This window comes from Arachis hypogaea, chromosome 16 (assembly GCF_003086295.3).
Source record: "Arachis hypogaea cultivar Tifrunner chromosome 16, arahy.Tifrunner.gnm2.J5K5, whole genome shotgun sequence".
Lineage (NCBI taxonomy): Eukaryota > Viridiplantae > Streptophyta > Magnoliopsida > Fabales > Fabaceae > Arachis > Arachis hypogaea.
Genome location: NC_092051.1, coordinates 148,190,787 through 148,213,859, shown reverse-complemented (window position 1 = coordinate 148,213,859; position 23,073 = coordinate 148,190,787). Strand labels below are relative to the sequence as shown.

Below are 23,073 nucleotides of genomic sequence, written 5' to 3'. Positions count from 1 at the left end.
ATATATATATATAATTATAAATATTAAATTAAATAAGATAATTATATATTTTTTATTGAAAAATAAAATGGTTTGACTATTATATATCCTAAAAATACATGTAATTATTCTATATTTATCAAAATAAAATATTTAAAATTTTTTATTCATAATAATCTTAACTTGTGCTAATAGAGCACAGCTAAACCCAAAGTAAAATACTTATCATATTAATTATGACACATTTATTGTTTTTCGCATATTTAGAAATAAAAAAAAACATTAATAAGCATATTTATTAATCCGATATTTATTTAAACAGACAAATGAGGTAACAATTCTTAACCCAAATTGGTTTATAATTAGTACCCAGGTAACATACATAAAAAAAAATTGATAAATGATAAAGTCCTCATCTCTTTGTTAAACTCTCAAATAACAAAAGAAAAAATATATAATTTTCTTCCATTTAATAACTTTACTTATTGCTCTTCAAACTCATTCTTATTAATTTGATATATTTTATTGGTGAAAAACCACCTTAGTTCTCTTCTCTTCTAAAATTCAATAAATTATTTTTGATATTTTTAAAAGGTGAAACTCATGTATAATTGATTTCATGTAAAGTTGACAATTGAGAGCCGTTAGATAATTTGACTGATTTGACTAAATTTTCATTTAACGACTCTCAACTATCAACTTCACGTGAAGTCGACTGTATATAATTTTCACCTTTTTAAAAATGTATATAATATTACTTATGATAAGTTGTTAACTTAGTAGCTATGCTTATTTATTGAACTCTTTTCTTTCCTTGTTCTAAATTTTCACAAAAGATATTATATTGAACTCTCTAAAATACAGTAATAATAATATCATTAAATTTATTGTGACTTGCTTACAATGGTTGGTGTCATAATTTATCTAATATTAAAATAGTAAATACCATATAATTTTAAATATAGAATATATTAATATATAGTTTCACCAAAGAAGAAATATCTTGTCTCTTGTATAAAACGAAGTGTGTAGTGAATCAAAAATTCTAAAATGTTTTGGAAAAAAATTGTATGGAACTATGAATGTACCAAACAAAAGAAAGAACCAAAACTCTATGAATTACGCTTAGGACCCGCTTCTTTCTCATTCTAAACTAACCAGAAATGTTCTCACTTCTCACGGATCCATAATTTTTTATTACGTCCTTCTATTTATATTGACGACCCATTTTCATTACCGTCTCTTTGTTCATCAACGAACCCCATTTTCTCAGTTGTTAGGGTTTATAAAATAATTATTTTTGTTCCCAATTTCTATTCATTTTCATTTTCGTTATTGTGTTTCATAATTTCTAAATTTCGAGACGACCCATTTCTATTCATGACGTCCAATTTTGACCGGTGGGAGAAAGATCCTTTCTTTGAAGCTGCCGAAGAAGTTCAGGAATCTGCAGACAGGTACTCCTAATTTGCATGTTATTCATCACCTTCGTGATGTTCTTCTAATTTGCTTTTGTTATTATTAATCATTGTGGTATTCTTCTCTGTAATTTGTAGCTAGTAATTTGGTTTTAGATAGAGATTTAGGGGCAATTTGTGATTTTTGTCTAACGTTGTTCTCTAATATTGGATGTTGAATTCAAAAACCTGTTTTGAAGCTCATGGTAATTTTTTGTTGTTGATTTGTTTATCATTGTGGTTTTTGTTTTCAAAAGGTTGGAATCTGCATATAGGACATGGATTCGTTCCACAAAAGATGATTCCAGCGTGTGGAACTCTGATGAGCTTCGTAGAGATCTAAATACTGCTCTTGGCACTGCTAAATGGCAGGTAATTGATTTTTTGTGTTTGGAATAGCTCATTTTGTTTTCTGTGCAGCAATTTGGGAGGGAAAATAGAAATAGAAAAATTAAAAACTGTGTTTTGTATGTCATCTTGAGATTGTTGTTACATGCTTACATGTTATGTGGGCACTATGCAGTTAGATGAATTCAATCGGGCAGTTAAGTCGAGCTATAGCAGAAGCTCAATTGAGGATACGAGAAATAGGCACCGCGATTTTGTTGCTGCCATTGATGAGAAGATCACAAAAGTTGAGTATTCATTATATGAATCTGACCAATCGGGTTGTGAGGCACCTCGGCCTTGGGCGCGTTTGGATGAAGGAGAACAAGATGAACTTGCATTATTTCTTTCGGGAATGCCAGCGACCGGAAATCCGCGAATAGTTGATACCGATTCAGTCAGTAATTGTTCAAAGAATGCACACGCTTTGTCTGGGTTGGGTGAAGCAAAGGAAGATAGATTAAATGCGCATCGTAGGGCAGCTAGTGCTAGTGCTGATATTGGTTCTTGGAAAATTGCAGTTTCTGATGATGCACAGCAATGGAGTTCGTCCAGTGGTTCCTCCGGTCCTATGCCTAAGGTAGCAAGTTTATCGGCATTTCTTAGTTCGATGGGATCCGTACCTGTGTTGAAGTGGCCTAGGAATGGTTATAGAAAGCTGAATCATAAAGAACCCGATAATGCGCTACTTCCAATGACCGAATTGAAAAAGGTTTGTTCTTAACCTGATCTTGCTGTTTTGCTGATATGGAAACATACTTCAGTAGCACTTTTATTAAAGAAAGAAAATTTATACATTGGTTGGTTTACTAATACTCCTAATTCCTTCTTTATCTAATTGAAAAAGGGCAACAAGGCATCCTTCGAAAAAAGTAAGAGTTGTCTTGAAAGTTCTGATGAATCTTATGACAAGCAACTTTATGGATGGTATGGTGCTATTCAGAGACAGATTCGAAGATCTCAATACCAAATGCGATACAGTCAACCAGTTCGAATAACAGTTTCCGTTGTTGTTCTCCTTTGCTTGATTGGTAAGTTCCACATTCATATAGACACAAGTGTACTTGCATGTCCTTCAATTTCTTAGTGATAAAAAGCTTCTTACAACTTTGGAATTTAAGTAATTTGATAATTGAATGGCCTTCTTGGTTATATGTTGGGTTTACTATATAATTGATTCCTTAGTTGGAAAAGGTTGCACATGTTGCCATCACTTCCTGCTTATTCTTTCCCTCTTTTGTTGAGTTGACTTTGTTGCTCATTATTGGGGAGTTTCCAAATATCATATAGTAAACCATGGCTCATGAGAATTTGAATTTGAATAACTTGTTACTTTTTAGCACCATGTTTGTTCAGCATCTCTTACCAATTACCATAGACTCTCTTGGTATTTTGTATGTAATGTAGCTTACAGCTATCGTTATCTCTGCAGTTTTAATTGCGATTCGCGCAATGTAGAAGGAAGAAGGCTTAGACACACGTGATGATAATTGATATCAGTTTGTAGCTGGCAAGAGCATGAGGAATGACAAGCTTTTGCTTCAAGCTAATTTAACATTTCAAATGCTTTGGGACTTAATATTTATAGCCAACCATAGCATTTGCTCAGTTATTCATTTGTTGCTAAAAAGTTCTCCTTTTCTTCTTTTTTTTTCCCCTTCCTATTTTAAAATTGTTCATCAAGAGCTATCTCTTGTAGTGGTATCACAAGTCATAAGATGCATGAGATGGAGATTAAAGAGGGAATGGACATGTTAGATGTGATATATACTACTGTACCTTCTTGATGAGCTTTGGTTTTGTATCGAATCCTTTTGTAACATGTACATATTCAAGATGATGTTTTATTATTCTTTTCACTCAATTGTAAATTTTGTATTAATCAAGAACACTTTGCAAAATTAGCATCTAGAGCTAACATATAAATCCAGCATTGAAAGCAAGAGTTTTCAAATTATACGAGGTTGATCACAAAATTACATCTCTTCATATTTTACAAGAGAAAAATGATAGAACCAATATTCATTGTCATGTTAGGTGCATGTTTTTGTTAATAGAACAGAACCATGAACTTTAAACTCTCCTCAGATTCAGTGAGCATTTCAATGCAATCACCGGGGTAGAAACATTTGAACCAACATGTATCTCCTATAATTCTTAATATTTGCAGCAAAAAAAGGGAGAAAAAACTATGATAGGCACCATTAATGGGTACTTTTATATAAATAAAAAATTTTTATTTCTAAAAACACAAAGAGCATTATTTATCAAGATATTTTTTATGGATAATACATGCAGTTCGTCTAATAGTTTTTCAGTTATGTACTCTGTTTTTCGGATAAGCGATCTGGTCATGCACTCTGTTTTTCAGTTATGTTTATTTGGTTTTGAAAATTAAAATATTAATCATAATTATATGAGTATAATAAAATAAATACATTTATTTTTTTAAATTAAATTAAATCATTAATTTAAATTATATCTATTTGATTTTTTGAATAATTAATTAGACTTGATAAGTAGATGGATAGATAGATTTGAGAATGAAATATTTAGTTGACTTTTAAAACTTAAAAAAAATTATGGAGATCATAGTAGACATAAATACTATAAAACAAAGGCAAAGATTCTAAAATTAAATTATCTCTATTTCATAATTGTTTTTAATTTTTAATTTTATTTCTAATTTGATCACAAAAACGCATCTTTTAATATTTTAAAGCGAAAAATGATAGAAACAATATTCATTGGAACGTTAGGTGCTTGTTTTTGTTTATGGAACTAACCATAAACCTTAAACTCTCCTAAGATTCAATGAGCATTTCAATAAAATCACCGTGCAGAATAATTTAAACCAATATGTATCTCTTAGAATTCTTAATACTTGTAGAAAAAAATAAGGAAAAAAAATGATAGGCACAATTAATGGATATTTTTTATATAAATAAAAAATTATCATTTAAATTTTTTTTTTGGATAATACATACAATTAGTATTTTCAGTAGAAACATGAAGTATTTTTACAGAGCCAAAAATAAAAGTAGATTTTTTTGTTTTAAAGTCAATCTTTTTTTAAAAAAATGATAGAATGACTTATTGAAAAATAAAAAGAAGAAGTCATGTATTTCTATTTCTTTAAAAAGTTATGAATTAACTTTTTGGAAGTTAAAACGAACTCTGCTCATCCGTTATTGGAAATTAAAATACTAGTCATAATTAATCATATGGATATAGCAAAATGAGTACATTTATTTTTATTAAATTAAATTAAATCATTAATTTAAATTATACCTATTTAAATTTTTAGATAATCAAACTAGACTAGATATTTGGTTGACTTTTAAAATTTAAAAGAAATTATAGAGACCATAATAGACATAAATACCATGAAACAGAAGCAAAGATTCTAAAATTAAATGATCTCTATTTTATAATTTTTTTACTAATAAAATCTGGGTTTAAAACTGTCATAAGATATATAAGATATATTTCACTTTTTATTTGGGTTTAAAAATTAAAATTGGTTCAAAACTTTCATAAGATAGAGATATATCAAGATTTTTGAATTTATTTTTTAGTTTAAATTAATTCTACTAACACTGTCTTTATATCTTCTATTATATATGCAAATCAAATATTATCTTTCCATTAATAAAATAAACGCATAACTAAGGGAAACATAGTAATAATTATTCGAACAAGCCACAAGGTATAAGGAAACATAGTAATAATTAATGAACACAAAGCTGAGTTGAGAATCCTAAAACAGAACTAAAAGAACTAGCCAACTGAAGGTATGTAATAAATTTGTATATTCATAAATAAAATTATTTGATCACTGTATGCATGTAACTTTTGATGTTGATTCAGGAACAAGAAAAATCAATCCAAGATGAATGATTTACAATAGAAGAAGCTAGAAGTCTTGGGAGCAGGTTCTTATGGCACTGTTTATCTTGACGTTCTTGTTGATGAACAAATACGATTTCATAGCTTTATTGTTGTGAAGAGCTCTGTTCCCAAATTGACATTCTCACTAAAGCAAGAGGAACAGATTTTTAAATCAGTTTGGGAAAGTAAAAGCGGTGGTTGCCAAGAAATCATTCAATGCTTTAGAACTGAGACTACAGTAGAGTATGAACGTTGCTTTTATAATCTTTTTTTGGAGTATGCTCCTCACGGTTCTTTGGCTGACTTGATCCACAAGAAACCTCTTCCCGAGGCCGAGGTGAGTGTCTATGCACGCATGATTGTTAAAAGGCTTTCACATATTTATCGCAAAGAAATCGTCGACTGTGACCTCAAGCCGGAGAACATTCTTGTGTTTCCTTCATTCCCAACCACAAATCGAACCATGCGATTTCTTAAGCAAAATTTTAAAATCAAATAACTCGCATAGTCGATTTATGTACTCTTGAGTTTTTCAATTTTCTAACACTCTCCGATTTGTGTACTCTAAATTTTTTCCACCTTTTAAACAAAAATCGGAGAATCCGATTTGTGTACTCTCACAATTTTAAAAAACATACAAAATTACCATGTTAATGTATATCACTCATTTTGCTTCCATATCAAAATTTTTTAGCCGAAAAAAGTGCCAAAAATGATATGAATGTAATTGAACCCCTCCTTGGGAGCCCAAAAGGAAAAAAAATCTTGTAAATATGTGTGTCTATTCTTCATGGTAGTAAGTATAAAATAACTTACAACAGCACTATTCATACTTTAAATATTTTTATATTCTTATAAAAATATGATTGTTATTAATTAATTGTGTATTTAATTAACAAAATAAAAGGAATACATATTGGTTGTTAATATATGTTTACTCTAAGGAACTTAGATGCAAATAAACCACACCATGATCGTGAAGCAAGATTAGTTAACATGAAAGGATATTACCACTTAGCTTATATCCTTTTACACTCAAAACAGGTAATAACATTATTGAAATTTGAAGCATTGAATCCTAGCCTCTTTTATATTTTGTCCCTTCGTATTTCCCAATTTACCCTCTTTGTCTGCCTTCCTCCAGCTTCTCCGACGTTGAATCCTAGCCTTGCATTGGAAATCATGGAGTTCGTGGGCACCAAGGTCAGGAAAACTCCTTTGCATGCCAGATCTGCCTATTCTCCGCCTCATAGATCTATTCGAGCATGGTGGCGATGACGATCGCTAGTGTTGATTCCTCGGCTCCTGAGTAACCGCTATTCAGTGCTAGTTCAGCCGCTTCGGGTGAGTTTTTTCTTTTCCCCTTTTATTTTTAGTTGTAAAAAAGATTTTGGTCTATTCATTGAGCTCGTGTATTGTGTTGTCTTTATTTCATCAATTGGAAGATGTGATTGCATTTAACTTTTGCTCTTTCCAGTGTTCTTAGTCTCTATCTAACCATCATAAGATTTGTTGTATCAGGATATTTTTCTTGATTATTATCAATTTGCCATGCGATAATTTCAGATCCATTTGAAGGCATCAGAGAGTAATGCCAAGAGTTATTGCCACTTAGCTCTGGTTTTCTGCTTCCACATTGTTTCTTTCTTTCCAATTATGTGCCCTTAGTTTACTCTCTTTACTAATATATTTAGAGAAGCCAATTTTAAACCTAGTGTAGAGAAAAATTTTATATAGTTGAGAATTTTCATCATGTTCCAATTAAGAAGGTGGCTGATTGTTTTATCGTGTTTGTAGGTAGGAATGGTGTTCTATCTTGTATGTGATTTTGTTGCCATGCTTAATTACTTAATACATTATGAAATGAAATTAATATTTGAAGAATTTTGGATTATGATGGAGAATATGTAAAGGAGAGACAGATCAATGAAAAGCACAAATAATATAAGTCATGTCCATCTATTGATTCATTGAAGTTGGGTCTCACTTTTTGCTTTGAATTATTCTTAGTTTCTTAACTGTTATTAGATATGAAGTACAAAGTTTGTTTCTTCTTGTTGCTTTGCATCACTATATTTCTTTCTCACCTTTGCATAATTTTTTTTTGCATGGCAGTGCACAGATCTTTAACGATTGAGCTCATATTCGTTAGTGCATGATTCCAGCCTCCCAGGAGACATTGAAGGTCTTCACTTACAATGTTTAGCTCTAGCTAGTGAAGTTGCATAGGAGGTTGAAAGCTATTAACAGCCAATCCTCTAATTGAGCACACGATGAAGTGTTAATTCTAAATGTATTTTGTTATTTTGCGTTGTTGAATTCCTTTGCTCTATCTTATATGTATGGATGTTGAATTTATTTCATATATATAAAAAAAATATTTTTTTACTGTCAAATTTGATGTAACGCTAATAAAATGTAGAATATCATTTTTTTTATTGGAATCTTCATAGTTAGCCACGGTTAAAACCATGGCAAATTTGTTGTGGCCAATAATTTTTTCTGTTTCATAGTGGGATTTAGCTGCGATTAAAAGCTCTGGCTAATTTTTGTTATGTTGTGGCTAAGTTAAGGTCTCCACAGTTCTTAAAATTGTAGTTAAAAGCCAAAAAACCGTGGTAAATCATAAATGCAACACCTGGAATGGCCACAGTAAAAGCAAGTGAGTCCAAATTATACGAGGTTGATCACAAACGCATCTCTTCATGTTTTAGAGCGAAAAATGATAGAACCAATATTCATTGGAACGTTAGGTGCTTGTTTTTTGTTTATGGAACCCAACCTAAACCTTAAACTCTCCTCAGATTCAATGAGCATTTCAATGCAATCACCGCCATGAAACATTTAAACCAATATGTATCTCCTAGGATTCTTAATACTTGCAGAAAAAAATGATAGGCACAATTAATGTATATTTTTTATATAAATAATTTTTTTATAAATATATTTTTTTTGGATACTGCATACAATTCGTCTAATAAGTAAGCGAGCTGAGCTAATTTGTTCAGTGACCAGACTCTGCTCTTCAATTATTAGAAATTAAAATACTAGTCATAATTAATCATAAATTATGACAAGCAAAATGAGTACATTTATTTTTATTAAATTAAATTAAATAATTAATTTAAATTATATCTATTTAAATTTTTGGATAATCAAATTAGACTAGATAAATAGATGGATAGAAAGATGATTTTGTTAGTAAAAAATGTTATGAAATAGAGATAAAGATATATTTCACTTTTTATTCGGATTTTAAAATTAAAGTTAGTTCAAAACTGTTATAGGATAAAGATATTTCAAGATTTCTAAATTTGTTTTCTGGTTTAAATTATTCCTACTGACACTGTCTTTATTATCTTTCCGCCAAGAAATCTACTCGTTCAAGTGATACAAGTAAACAATATAAATAGCACAAAGCTATAACGAACTTGGTAATAATTAATCGAACACAAAGCTGAGTTGAGAATTCTAAAAAAGAGCCAAAAGAACTAACCACTGCAGGTATGTAAAAAATTTGTATATTCATAAATAAAATTATTTGATCACTATATGCATTATATGCATGTAACCTTTGATGCTGATTCAGGAGTAAGAAAAATCAATTCAAGATGAGTGATTTACAATGGAAGAAGGTGGAGGTCTTGGGAGCAGGTTCTTATGGCACTGTTTATCTTGGCATTCTTGTTGATGAACAAAAACGGTTTCATAGCTTCATTGCTGTGAAGAGCTCTATTCCCAAACTGGCATTCTCACTGAAGAAAGAGGAACAGATTTTTAAATCAGTTTGGGAAGGTGAAAGCAGTGGTTGCCAAGAAATCATTCAATGCTTTGGAACTGAAACCACAGTAGAGCATGGACGTTGCTTTTACAATCTTTTCTTGGAATATGCTCCTCACGGTTCTTTGGCTGACTTGATCCACAAGAAACCTCTTCCCGAGACCGAGGTGAGTGTCTATGCACGCATGATTGTTAAAGGGCTTTCGCATATTCATCGCAAAGGAATCGTCCACTGTGACCTCAAGCCGGAGAACATTCTTGTGTTTCCTTCATTGGATAAAGAGATTGCAAACTATCAATTGAAGATTGCGGATTTTGGATTATCGAAAACCAAAGAGGAGGAAGCAGATGTTGAGTTGTGGAAGTCCAAGCCGAGAGGTACGCCATTATACTTGTCACCGGAAGCGTTTTCTGGTCATATTGATGCTCCGATGGATATATGGGCACTTGGTTGCATAGTGATTGAAATGCTCACTGGATTGCCTGCCTGGGGTGAGAGCCCTTTGCTTATTGAGGAGTTGAGGTATTTGGTTGAGCATCATGAACTATCACCCAAGAAGCCGCAGGGAATCGGTTTTTTCTGTCATGATTTTCTGGATAAGTGCTTCATGAAGGATCCTAGCAAGAGATGGACTGCTGACAGGCTTCTTGATCATCCTTTCCTTTATATCACATTGTTTCATTCATATTATCTTGCAACTTGGCTATGATTGTTTTTCTTAATTAGTTTCATTGCAACTTTATTTATGGTTTATGTAATTAGAGCTATTCTGATGACATTGTAAGATTGAATGGTTTGGTTTATTGTGTCCCCTTTCAAGGGCATGATGGCTATGCCGTAGGGTTTTTTGGGTCTGTTGATACATAATGAATTATGAATTGTACAAAGTATTGATACAAAATGAGTCTGTTGCTTAACATTTATGATTTGTAAGATTTAATAAACTATTTTAATAACAATAGTTATGTTTGCTATTTGTGCTTCGAATGTTATGGGTTCTTTCAATTTTCTTTTTCTTTCTTTCTTTTATAATCTTGCTTTCAGTATATGATCAAATAATTTAATTAGCAACGACCAACAACCCCAACACTCCCTCGCGATTCCCGAGGACGACCTCGGCGTTAAGCGCGTGAGGGACCTCAAGAAGCGGAAGCGCGAGGAGCCTGTTGCTTCGGGGACTCTCAGGATCTGGAATCCTGAGTTCGTTGAAGAAGAAGATGAGGAAGGCGAGGGTGTGGTTGAGAAGAGGGTTTGGGAGTGGAGGAAGAGGTTGGTGGAGAAGATGAACGTGATTGAGCTGAATCTTGAAGGGGTTAAGTTCAAGCTTGATGTTGCTGTTCCCGATTCGGATGATTTTGAGGCAATGAAGAAAGATTGGGAACAGTTTTTTGCGTTTGATACTCGAGGTTTGTCTCTGCGTTCATTCTTCTTATTTTTTGTGTAAACCATGAAATTAGTAGTAATGTAAAGTGGTAATGACTATAAATTTGTCTATAAGGTCCTTGAAATCTTCAAAAATGAGTAAAAGTGGTCAAGTTTAATCAATGTAGCTGATCCCAGCTAGTGAGAAAGGCTTAGTAGCTTTTGTTATGGTAGTCAAATTGGTCAAGGATGAAATTGAAGACGATTATCAACTTCAGGGAGTGGTTTGGCCTTTGATCGTTCACTCATGTTCTTATTACTAAGTGCTTAAAGGCTTGCTTCTTGATTTGTAGTACATCGAATTAGAGTCTCTTCGCAGATTAAGGACTAAAGTTGATGCCTAATATACATTAGAATTTAGAAGATTGACTTAGTGTTTATTTTAAACTTTGAAGGATGAGATTGATGCTCAATGATTTTGTTTCTTTGACCTTTTTAAGCAGTACAATGAACCTTCTTAATTTGGTGTACTTATTGTTAAATGTTGTTATATTCCACCTTATATTGATACTTATATGAGAATTATCATATTTCACCTTACTATGGGTGTACATAATTTTCTTGTTCTGTAACTTACATTTAATAGAAATCTTAATGTTGCTGAGGACGATGATCCAGGTAAGGATGCAAATGAAGACATCGGAGACCTGGTTTCAGGCCTTTACTTGTAAGATTGTGGTTCAGTTTGAAAAATATAGAGACTTCCATGATGCATTGAGAGTTCTATGTAGTCGCTCATTGCAAAAGGTATTGGCTTGTTTCTGACTTATGTTTGGTAACTCCACTGTGAAATAAGCATAGTTTCTTACTACACTGCAATTCACATCTTTATTGTCATTTGTCACTATTTCTGTTTTGGATGTCTATAGTAAGATGATCAGTTCATTTTACTGTCAATGACTGTGGTCAGAAGTGTTATGGCAATTGCTTAAACTGGAAGTATAAAGCCGCCTCACACTGGCATCAATTCGTGAATTATACATGATGGAAATTGGAAACTTAGATATGTTTATGTGATGAGTGACAGTAGAATTTCTTGTTTATTGACAGCAAGGATCGCGATTAAAGGCTGATTATGAAGTTAGCTGGGATAGAGATGGATTTTTTCGGAACACAAGAAATCAAACACAAGAAAAGACCAACAGAGTGTCAACAATGGCAGCAGATCATTACAAAAGTGAAGCTCCTAGACGCCATACCCCTTATGCTCGCCACAGCCAGAGAATGTGCGACCAAGGAGATTCCGGGTTAGATTTTGATATCTCAAATGACTCTTATGATTGTCCCTAGTTTACACTCGGATTTTTTTTTATTGGTTTAAATATGGACATTTAAATTGACATATGATTATTGCAATTCAAATAGGTATGCATTTCAGTTGTCTATGTGTTGTTGAGTGTCTTATTAAGCATAAGCAAAGCCAAATGTTAAATCAACGTTTAGATAATTGACATTCTCACATATTTGAACTGAAATAATCACATGTTAATTTCAATATCCAATTGCTATGTAGATTTCACTTATCCAAGTATATGATATTAAGGATAGATATACTACTAGTAAAAGTAAAAAGTTAATCCAACATTTACAGAATTGAATTCCACATAATTTTGACTGTCTAAAATTGATCAAAGGTTGCCAATTTTGACTACCAAGTCCCTTTATGTTATGCAGGAATAAGGACTCATGGATCTAAGCCTAAACTGAGAATTTTCTAGTAAATGATTCCATGCATTTTCTAGCGACTATGACTAAGACCATTTTGGGTCACTAAGGCTCATAGTCTTTTGAGATGTCAATTGTACTCACACTAATCATAGTTCAATTGTCATAATTATTATTTGTATATGTTTTTGCCTTTTGGATATTCTTGTTTTTAGTTTTTAAACACCAATCAAAGATATATTATCTTTTGTCACTCCTGTCTTGTAGCGGATAAAAATTAAAAAGGTGATAGAAATAAATTACGAAATGCGTTGAAGTTGCCTCACAAGTTTTCTTTCTAGTGTAATAATGGATTAAGAAATGTGTTAAAATTTCTTCCTTGTATAAGATATTCTCATTTTAACTACTTTTGTCAACATAAAACTTAATTTAAATGTCGTAACAAAAATTGCACTTATTTGTTATTGTTCACTAGTAGAAATTCTAGATATTTATTTCATGCTCTTAAAAAATTATTGACAACTAATTCAATTTGTTTATAAAATTTAGGGAATATATATTCTAAAAACACATGTTAAAATTCTCAATTAAAATATTTTTATAAAAAACATACATAATTCAAATATTTAATATACTAGTATTTTTACTCGTAATAATATTACAGGAATATAAATTTTTTAAAATTATAGTCTACTTTATTCTAACAGTATAGATTATGCGTGATATAAAAGATTTATAAAATCAAACTACTCTTAAAAAAAATTGTAGGTTGACAAAAGTCTCTAATTAAAAAGACCAAGGTATTAGTAGATAAAAATCAAATAATAAGAGTTTTAGTTATTATTTTTATATGAAAGAGTCTAATTTTTTATTAATAATTAATTTTAACATTCATTATCTAAAATTTAAAATAATTTAACGTATATACTTTTACATTTAATTAAGTGTTAACTGTTAAGTCTATTGCACAGATAGAAATAAATAATTTTTATATTTGCTATTTAAAAATAATATTTTTTCTCTGTGTATATAAAAATATAATTAGATATTAACATAAAAAAATTATACTGATAATTATAAAATTAACTCAAAATTAATTTTTTTAAAAAATTAAATCTTGATTTTAACTTTTAATTATAACATTAGTATTCTCTCCAAATTATATGTAATAAATATTTGAAAGAAGAGAAATAAAAATATAGATTAAAAAGATAAGCGGTAAAAATTTAAAACTAAATAAAAAACTATGTATATAATAACAATAGTAATAATAATAATATTTTTTATTTAAATTATATTATTTTGTTAATTTTGTTTTCTGTAGAAGAGAAAAATAGAAAAAATTGAGAATGAGAGAAAAGAGAGAGAAAGATAAAGATGAAGAATGAGAGTGAGAGTGGGAGTTTGTTAATTTTGGAAGAAATTTTTTTAATTGTAAAAAAAATCAAATGACATGTTTTAATTAGTCAAATTATTAATATAAAATATAAATTATATATATAGAGTAAAAATAGTACAGAGAAATAAAAAAATGAAGAGAGGTAGATGAGAGAATTTAGAAAGGGAGTTTATTAATTTTTAAAAAAAAATATTTTCTCTCAATTTTAATAAGACGTGTCATGTGACACATTTGATTATTAAATTAGATAGTATTATATGATACATAATATAAGTATATTTCAATTTTAATTTTAATGCAATTAAAGAATGTCGTATTGCACATTTTGATTGTCAAATAAGTAATTAGTCATTAATATTGATAATGACATATGAAATAGATAGAGTGGTTGAAGAAATGAGAGAAATAGAAAAAGGAAGAGAGAGGAGAGGAGAACTCTTTAATTTTGGAAGAAAATATTTGATTCCAATTGCAACGAGGGGATGACATGTGGTACATTTTGTTTGTAAAATTAGTAAAGAGAAGAGAAAAATTCTTTAATTTTGGGGGAAAATATTTAATTTCAATTACAATGAGCGAGTGATATATGACACATTTTGGTTGTAAAATTAATAAAGAGGAGAGGAGAATTATCTAATTTTTGAGGGAAAGATTTAATTTAAATTGTAATGAGAAAGTGACATGTGACATATTTTGGTTGTAAAATTAGTAAGGAGGAGAAAAAAATTCTTTAATTTTAATTATAATGAGAAAGTGATATGTGACATATTTTGGTTGTAAAATTAATAAAGAAGACAGGAGAATTCTTTAATTTTGAAGGAAAAGATTTGATTTCAATTATAATAAAAAAGTGACATGTGACACATTTTGATTGTAAAATTATATATATATATATATAATAAATTTATTAAAAAATTTAAAATTTTCTACTAATAACAGTGTTAACACTTACAAATCTAAATTGAAATATTTTTTTTGGGTGGACTGATATATATTTTTTTGTTGGATTATGATAAGAATAATTGTTTATTGAATGTGTAAGAATTAATTATTGAAATTATTTTTTATGTATGTAAGAGAATTATATATATATATATATATATTTGTGTATTGAAATATTATTAAAAGTAATTTATTTTTAAAATTGTGTACTGTAAAACTCTGATTAGATAATTTTCTAACATTTTTAATATTAAAATTAGTTTTTTAGTTCATTTTAAAATAAATATATAAATAAAGTTTAACTAAGAAAATAACTTTTAGCTAAACATTTTTTTATCTTAAATTTTATTGATTTTAAATTTTCTAAACAATAAAAGTTATAAAAAATAATTTTACAATAATACAAAATTGAATAATATTGAATATGATATTTATTCAAATAAATAATAAAAGAAACCCCATCCAGTTTAGTAAACGAAACGACAGCGTTTCGTCGTTGGCCGCCATAATCACGGTTACAGTGGCAGCTGTCAGCACTAGCTTCAGAAAACTCCCCTCTTCTTCTTCAGCTTCGAATCCGAATCTCATTTTATTGTGACTGTGAAGTGTTGTGAGAATTTGTGAGTTTGGACAATGAGCAACAGCAACGACCAACAACCCCAACGGTCAAGGCCGTTTCGCCCAACGAAACCGTTAGAGATTGACAACAGCAGCGGCCTCACGCTCGTCCCGCGCGTGAAGCTCACGCTCACTATCTACCCTCTCGCCGCAACCGTTACCTCCGTCGACGAGTGGAAGATGAAGCGCGCTCTCATCGACTACCTTCACACCACTCACTCCCTCGCGATTCCCGAGGACGACCTCGACGTTAAGCGCGTGAGGGACCTCAAGAAGCGGAAGCGCGAGGAGCCTGTTGCTTCGGGGACTCTCAGGATCTGGAATCTCGAGTTCATTGAAGAAGAAGATGAGGAAGGCGAGGGTGCGGTTGAAAAGAGGGTTTGGGAGTGGAGGAAGAGGTTGGTGGAGAAGATGAACGGGATTGAGCTGAATCTTGAAGGGGTTAAGTTCAAGCTTGATGTTGCTGTTCCCGTTTCGGATGATTTTGAGGCAATGAAGAAAGATTGGGAACACTTTTTTGCGTTTGATACTCGAGGTTTGTCTCTGCGTTCATTCTTCTTATTTTTTGTGTAAACCATGAAATTAGTAGTAATGTAAAGTGGTAATGACTATATATTTGTTTATAAGGTCCTCGAAATCTTCAAAAATGAGTAAAAGTGGTCAAGTTTAATCAATGTAGCTGATCCGAGCTAGTGAGAAAGGCTTAGCAGCTTTTGTTATAGTAGTCAAATTGGTCAGGTTTGTACTTAGGTGTTCACTTCAAGGATGAAATTAAAGACGATTATCAACTTCAGGGAGTGTTTTGGCCTTTGATCGTTCACTCATGTTCTTATTACTAAGTGCTTAAAGGCTTGCTAGAAAGATTTGTAGTACATCGAATTAGAGTCTCTTCGTAAATTAAGGACTAAAGTTGATGCCTAATATGCATTAGAATTTAGAAGATTGACTTGATGTTTATTTTAAACTTTGAAGGATGATATTGATGCTCAAAATCTCTAGAGGACTAGTTTGATGCGAAGATCATTTTTGGGAACTAATTTGAGCTGCTTCTTTTCTTGGGTCTGATTTTTGGTTTTTTCTTTATGTGATTTGAAAGGGAAGGGCTGGATTGTATTTTTAATTAGGTGTAAAGGTTTGATCTTTCTGCAGGGTACTATAGAGGGAAGCGTGAACCAGATACGATTATTTTGAGGGGTGTTCCCTCACGATGGTTTGCTGAGCCTAGAGTTTCTTCTAAGCCTTCCATGCTCGTCACACATACCATCTTCTCAACATTTGGCAAGATAAGGTACTTGCAGGAATTGATTGTTTTTAAAGGATGTTTTTATCTTGTATTTGATTTTCAATGATTTTATTTTTTCAAGAAACAAACATTTTTAATCATGATTAGGTTGGAGGTGAAGGCTATATTTTTTCCTAACATGATTTTGTTTCTTTGACCTTTTTAAGCAGTACAATGAACCTTCTTAATTTGCTGTACTTATTGTTAAATGTTGTTATATTCCACCCTATACTGATACTTATATGAGAATGATCATATTTCACCTTACTATGGGTGTACATAATTTTCTTGTTCTGTAACTTACATTTAATAGGAATCTTAATGTTGCTGAGGACGATGATCCAGGTAAGGATGCAAATGAAGACGGCGGAGACCTGGTTTCAGGCCTTTACTGTAAGATTGTGGTTCAGTTTGAAAAATATAGAGACTTCCATGATGCATTGAGAGTTCTATGTGGTCGCTCATTGCAAAAGGTATTGGCTTGTTTCTGACTTATGTTTGGTAACTCCACTGTGAAATAAGCATAGTTTCTTACTACACTGCAATTCACATCTTTATTGTCATTTGTCACTATTTCTGTTTTGGATGTCTATAGTAAGATGATCAGTTCATTTTACTGTCAATGACTGTGGTCAGAAGTGTTATGGCAATTGCTTAAACTGGAAGTATAAAGCCGCCTCACACTTGCATCAATTTGTGAATTATACATGATGGAAATTGGAAACTTAGATATGTTTATGTGATGAGTGACAGTAGAATTTCTTGTTTATTGACAGCAAGGATCGAGATTAAAGGCTGATTATGAAGTTAGCTGGGATAGAGATGGATTTTTTCGGAACACGAGAAATCAAACTCAAGAAAAGACCAACAGAGTGTCAACAACGGCAGCAGATCATTATAAAAGTGAAGCTCCTAGACGCCATACCCCTTATGCTCGCCACAGCCCAGAGAATGTGCGGCCAAGGAGATTCCGGGTTAGATTTTGATATCTCAAATGATTCTTATGATTGTCCCTAGTGTACACTCGGAATTTTTTTTTTGGTTTAAATATGGACATTTAAATTGACATATGATTATTGCAATTCAAATAGGTATGCATTTCAGTTTTCTATGTGTTGTTGAGTGTTATTAAGCAGAGGTATATACTATTAGCAAAGGCAAATGTTAAATCATCGTTTAGATAATTGAAATTCTCACATATTTGAACTGAAATAACCACATGTTAATTTCAATATCCAATTGCTATGTAGATTTCACTTATCTAAGTATATGATATTAAGAATAGATATACTACTAGTAAAAGTAAAAAGTTAATCCAAAATTTACATAATTGAATTCCACATAATTTTGACTGTCTGAAATTGATCAAAGGTTGCCAATTTTGAGTACCATGTCTCTTTATGTTATGCAGGAATAAGGACTCATGGATCCAAGCCTACACTGAGAAGTTTCTAGCAAATGGACCATTCCATGCATTTTCTAGCGACTATGACTAAGACCATTTTGGGTCACTAAGGTTCGTAGTCTTTTGAGATGTCAATTGTACTCGCACTAATCATAGTTCAATTGTCATAATTATTATTTGTATATGTTTTTGCCTTTTGGATATTCTTGTTTTTAGTTTTTAAACACCAGGCAAAGATATGTTATTTTTAGTCACCCCTATCTTGTAGCGGATAAAAATTAAAAAGGTGATAGAAATGGATTACGAAATCGAAATGTGAAGTTGCCTCACAGGTTTTCTTTCTAGTGTAATAATGGATTAAGAAATGTGTTAAAATTTCACGGAGGGGCTGTGTTGTTTCGCGATAAGCAAGTCGGTAGGGGTGTTCATAGATCGAATCTGATCCGCATATTCGCGGTATTTATCCGAATTCAATATGAAAATTGCGGTATGTATATATTTTGCGGACATATCCAAGATCCGGTCCGATCTGATAATTTTGGTGCGGATCGAATCGAGATTTTTGTTATATTTGATCCGTGTTTACCCTTACAAGTCAAGACTAAATTGTTTTTGATATTTTGTAAAAAATGAACATGGATCGAATTAGAGGTTTATATAGTTGGAAGATTTTCGGATACATATTTAATTTAGTGAATAATGGTTTCATCCTTTGAAAAAATAAGGCAATCAACTTTAATTTGTGGGAGTTTAACAAAAAAAATTTAATTAGTGGGATGGAACATAGTGAGTTGGATGTTTAATCTAGAAACAAAAATGTACGGATAGAAATGCTTGGATCAAGATTTTTTAAAGTGAAAAAGTTAGTAAAATGCTTGGATCAAGATTTTTTAAAGTGAGAAAGTTAGTAAAATGATGAGTAAATGAGTTGATTATTTTTAAATTAAAATAATATTAAGATATGAGGTACATATTTTGTAGAAGTTATAAAATCAATAATAATTAACTTTTCATTTTATTTCGTTTATCAATTTTCTCACTTTAAAGGATTTACATTCAAAATGTTCCATCAATAACATATATTAAAGCATTATATGACGCACCAAATTTAACTATATATTAAAGATTATCCAACAAGATTAATTCCAGTGAAATCATCACTAAAGTTTCAGAAAATGCATGTTGTTTCATTTACTACTTCTAACCTAACCAATGCAACTTTACATATGCCAATGGTTGATTTTAGTGGGTAATATTAAACAATGTTTACCTAACTTTTCATTCAAAAAGCTAGATGAAATTTTAGACTTTTCCTGTAAAATCATGAATATCCATACCATAGGTTCTGACCTTGGTTCATAATTTGAGTAACCTATTCATTTTCTTTATCAGCTTTTACCATGAAGAGAAAAACTGCCAAAACTATAAAAATCTTGAAAAGATGTGTCTATTCTTCATGGTAGTATAATAAGTATAAAAGAACTTACAATAGCACTATTCATACTTTCTTATAAAAATATGATTGTTATTAATTAATTGTGTATTTAATTAACAAAATAAAAGGAATACATATTGGTTGTTAATATAGTGTTTACCATAAGGAACTTAGATGCAAATAAACCACACCATGATCATGAAGCAAGATTAGCTAACATGAAAGGATATTACCACTTAGCTTATATCCTTTTACACTCAAAACAAGTAATAACGTGATTGACATTTGAAGCATTGAAACTTTTCAACCAAGATTGAAATTTACACTACTATAATTCACAGCATCAAAATCCTATTCCTACTCCAGAAAAAAAAAAGACTGAAAATTTCCTTGAACAAAAAGCAAAAAGAAAAAAAAAAAGTGAAAGAAAGGGTAATTATGAAATGAAAAACAGAAAATTACAATCTTCACCAGCTTTTCTTATGGCTGTGTTTTGCTGAAGACTTGTTCTTAGAAACTTCATCATTAGAATCACCAATAGAAATCCTTGGAGACATTAAACCATCTGTGTTCATCTTATTCTCACTCCAACCTCTAACATACTCTTTCTTAATCTTCACCTTTTCTTCATTCACCAACCCTTCATTGATTACAATCTTCTTGGTCTCACTCACCCCTCTAGCATAATCTTTCTTCTTCGAATTCTTCGGCGACATCCTTGAATTTGATGATGATCTATTACTACCCTTCAGTGCAGGGATCACATACCACAAAATGCAAGTGCAAAGTGTTGAAACTGATCTCCCAAACATTGTCAACAGCACCAAGATTAGTATCATAACCATTGGAACATAGAAACATGGCTTCCACATATCAAAACTCTTCAAATTCCAATTCAATCTCTTCTTTTTCACCTTCTTATCACCATTTTCCAACTTGGGTTGCTTTGATTCATCCATAATTTCACTTGATTCAACTGTGGGCTTGTCACTTTGATGAGGATGATGATGATGATGATCTAACTTTCTTGGTTTCACCACCTTGAGTTCTTGGCTCTTGTTGTTGTTCTTCACCTTCACAACTATAGGAACAAAATCATTGGTGCTAGAATATACAAACCTAACAAATGAAATTTCATGAGGGTTCATCTGTGAGTAAATCCTCTGCCTCCTCTCATCAAGATCAGCTAAGAGTGCAGAGAATTTGTCGAGTCCACGTGTCGAAAAGGGATTGTCCTTCTTAGTTTTGGATTTTCTTGGAGTTGGGCATGGTAGTTCATCATCAGCTTCATGATGGAAAGTTCCACAACCAAAATGGCTCAACATATGGGAAAACAAATGGCTAAGGTTCTTGTTTCTTTTGTATCAGAAAGTGTTTTGTGAAGATTTTATGATATGGCTACTATGGATCCTGTGTTTTAAAAATTGAAAGGTTGAGAAGACGTACAAAAAAAAAAAAAAAGTCTCTAAAGTCAAACTAAAAAACACATAGAAACTTGAGGTTAATTCTATAGAAGTTTCCATAGAGTTATTATTAGTTTTTTGACCAATGAGAGAGAGAGAGAGATAGAGATGAAACAATATAAATGTGTTGTGAATGATTATTTCCACATCTAAAATAAAATTGATGTTTATCGATATCAAATACGAGTTGCTTTTAATTTCTCACAATATTTCTAGGTCTTACAGGTCAAAAATTAAATTTTATTTAAGTATATGTTATTAATTAATAAGTTTTTGCATATATAAGATCGAATTTAAATTTTTAATATATATTAGTTTAATTATTTTGTTGGTTTTTATAGTTTTACAAAATTTTCAATTAAATTTTATATTTTTTTAATTGAATTCTTGTACCAAATTTTATTTTTAATTAGATCTCTATACTTTTTTTTATTTAGATCTCTGTACCAATTTATTTTTAATTGAGTCCTTATACAATTAAATCAATTACTGTTAAGAGGAACCTAATTGAAAAAAAAAATTGGTGTAGAGACCCAATTAAAAAAAATATAGGGATCTGATTGAGAATTTAGCGAAACTATAAGACCAGTAGAGTAATTAAACCATACATATTTAAAGAATAAATAAACTAAAAATAATATAAAAAGTGAGATTTATCGATCTAGGTAATTTGATTATAATAAAATTTAAAAGTGAAAAAATTCTGAAAAAAAAAATACTTAAAATGTTGGTAGCACATAATTAATACTTACATCAAGAACATGTATTAGTATCCATTCTTAAATATATTTCATATAGTTTTTAAATGTTACATAATAAAATAAATAGTTATACATAACTCACCAAATAAAAAAAATTATACATATTCTTTTGTCATATATTAAATTAAATGCATTAAATCTGTTTAGAAAATATATAACTATTTAGGGTTTACCATAAAATGAGCATTATCAACACATAATATTATATTTTGACGTTAAAAAAAAAAGTTTTCCTTGTTTATTTTAGTCTTTCTTGACCATTTACTTCTAATATGAATTCATTAGATATTAGAATCTAGCAAGTGCCGTAGGAAATCAACTATGGATCATGAGCTATGCTTGGTGCACATGTAACTTCTGGAACAGACTATGGACTTAGTCTATAAAATCATAAATATAAGTATTTAAGATGTAGCATGTTTCAACATGACAACAATACTTCAATTTTCATGTCAATCAATTAATATCTTCTAGAAGAACTTTGTTTGAACATGACAATAAGAGTAGTTATCAAGAAAAAAAACAATGGACGTATTTGCTAATGTCAAGGATTCATATGTATAATAATATTTTATCTGTGATGTAATAATATGATATTTTGATTGTGCTTGAAATTTTGTGTTGCAATGCATGGAAATTTTATGTATTCGGTTTTCCCAAAATTCGTCTTTCAGTTTATTTTAGATTTTTTATGTTTAGCTGCACTGAAATGCAAGTCATATGCTATGGAATATTTTTTAATTTAGTATATATTGTTTTAAAACTTTTAAATGGGGTCCCTGCCTTGAATATAATTTTACAATCAGGTGTTTCGTTTAATCTGATATTATAAATTCTTTTATATTCTCATATTATAATAATCTTCTAATTTTTTATGGGCAAAGGTAAAAGATTATCTAATTAAATAAAAGGTTTAGTTAAAATAATAAATTACTTTAGGTACTTGATTAAGATTTTGTATTTAATGGACATGATTAAAAAAGAAAAATTTAGATGGCTAATACTTCCTTTTTTTTTTAATCTTACTTTTGAATTAACCAACTCTTCTCTTTTTTATATTAAAAATGTTGGTTTTTAACCTTTTTCATTAAAAAAAATTTAAAATTATAAATATTTTAATTATAAATTAGTTCGAATTATAGGAATTTACTAATAAATTGAACCTTGGTTTTAAACACACCAATAA

General features: G+C 30.5%; 4 protein-coding genes and 1 long non-coding RNA gene across 6 annotated transcripts; all 5 read left to right on the top strand.

Moving 5' to 3' along the window:
- The first annotated feature begins 810 nt into the window (after nucleotides 1-810).
- Nucleotides 811-3,709, top strand: LOC112697750 (uncharacterized). The gene is made up of 5 exons (XM_025751063.3): nucleotides 811-1,436; nucleotides 1,694-1,808; nucleotides 1,960-2,535; nucleotides 2,671-2,854; nucleotides 3,256-3,709. The coding sequence occupies exons 1-5, from the start codon at nucleotides 1,360-1,362 to the stop codon at nucleotides 3,279-3,281; spliced, it is 978 nt and encodes a 325-aa protein (XP_025606848.1). The 5' UTR covers nucleotides 811-1,359; the 3' UTR covers nucleotides 3,282-3,709.
- A 2,836-nt stretch (nucleotides 3,710-6,545) lies between these two features.
- On the top strand, nucleotides 6,546-8,193 carry LOC112697749 (uncharacterized). 2 transcript variants are annotated; one of them, XR_003151287.3, is made up of 3 exons: nucleotides 6,546-6,758; nucleotides 6,859-7,058; nucleotides 7,830-8,193. It is a non-coding gene; the product is annotated as an uncharacterized lncRNA (long non-coding RNA). The 2 variants fall into 2 exon arrangements; XR_003151286.3 differs by lacking the exon at nucleotides 6,546-6,758 and having other exon boundaries at nucleotides 6,764-7,058.
- A 1,132-nt stretch (nucleotides 8,194-9,325) lies between these two features.
- LOC112805978 (mitogen-activated protein kinase kinase kinase 20-like) lies at nucleotides 9,326-10,301 on the top strand. The gene has a single exon (XM_025848293.3). It carries the CDS (start codon nucleotides 9,326-9,328, stop codon nucleotides 10,202-10,204), a length of 879 nt encoding a protein of 292 aa, XP_025704078.1. The 3' UTR covers nucleotides 10,205-10,301.
- Nucleotides 10,302-10,558: 257 nt separating this feature from the next.
- Nucleotides 10,559-12,866, top strand: LOC112697748 (uncharacterized; the record flags this gene model as incomplete). The annotated part of the gene is made up of 4 exons (XM_025751062.3): nucleotides 10,559-10,901; nucleotides 11,536-11,664; nucleotides 11,968-12,164; nucleotides 12,592-12,866. Coding segments are annotated over 2 exons (396 nt in total), but the record flags the coding sequence as incomplete, so codon positions are not given.
- Nucleotides 12,867-15,383: 2,517 nt separating this feature from the next.
- LOC112697747 (uncharacterized) lies at nucleotides 15,384-18,557 on the top strand. The gene is made up of 5 exons (XM_025751061.3): nucleotides 15,384-16,076; nucleotides 16,691-16,829; nucleotides 17,137-17,296; nucleotides 17,600-17,797; nucleotides 18,235-18,557. The coding sequence occupies exons 1-5, from the start codon at nucleotides 15,557-15,559 to the stop codon at nucleotides 18,238-18,240; spliced, it is 1,023 nt and encodes a 340-aa protein (XP_025606846.1). The 5' UTR covers nucleotides 15,384-15,556; the 3' UTR covers nucleotides 18,241-18,557.
- Nucleotides 18,558-23,073: the final 4,516 nt, after the last annotated feature.

Bases quoted from the DNA above. Each gene is read 5' to 3' on its own strand.
- LOC112805978 (XM_025848293.3), top strand. From the start codon at position 9,326: ATGAGTGATTTACAATGGAAGAAGGTGGAGGTCTTGGGAGCAGGTTCT.
- LOC112697747 (XM_025751061.3), top strand. From the start codon at position 15,557: ATGAGCAACAGCAACGACCAACAACCCCAACGGTCAAGGCCGTTTCGC. The intron at 16,077-16,690 runs GTTTGTCTCTGC...ATCTTTCTGCAG, and splicing joins TTTTGCGTTTGATACTCGAG to GGTACTATAGAGGGAAGCGT. The intron at 16,830-17,136 runs GTACTTGCAGGA...TACATTTAATAG, and splicing joins TCAACATTTGGCAAGATAAG to GAATCTTAATGTTGCTGAGG.
- LOC112697750 (XM_025751063.3), top strand. From the start codon at position 1,360: ATGACGTCCAATTTTGACCGGTGGGAGAAAGATCCTTTCTTTGAAGCT. The intron at 2,536-2,670 runs GTTTGTTCTTAA...TAATTGAAAAAG, and splicing joins CAATGACCGAATTGAAAAAG to GGCAACAAGGCATCCTTCGA. The intron at 2,855-3,255 runs GTAAGTTCCACA...TTATCTCTGCAG, and splicing joins TGTTCTCCTTTGCTTGATTG to TTTTAATTGCGATTCGCGCA.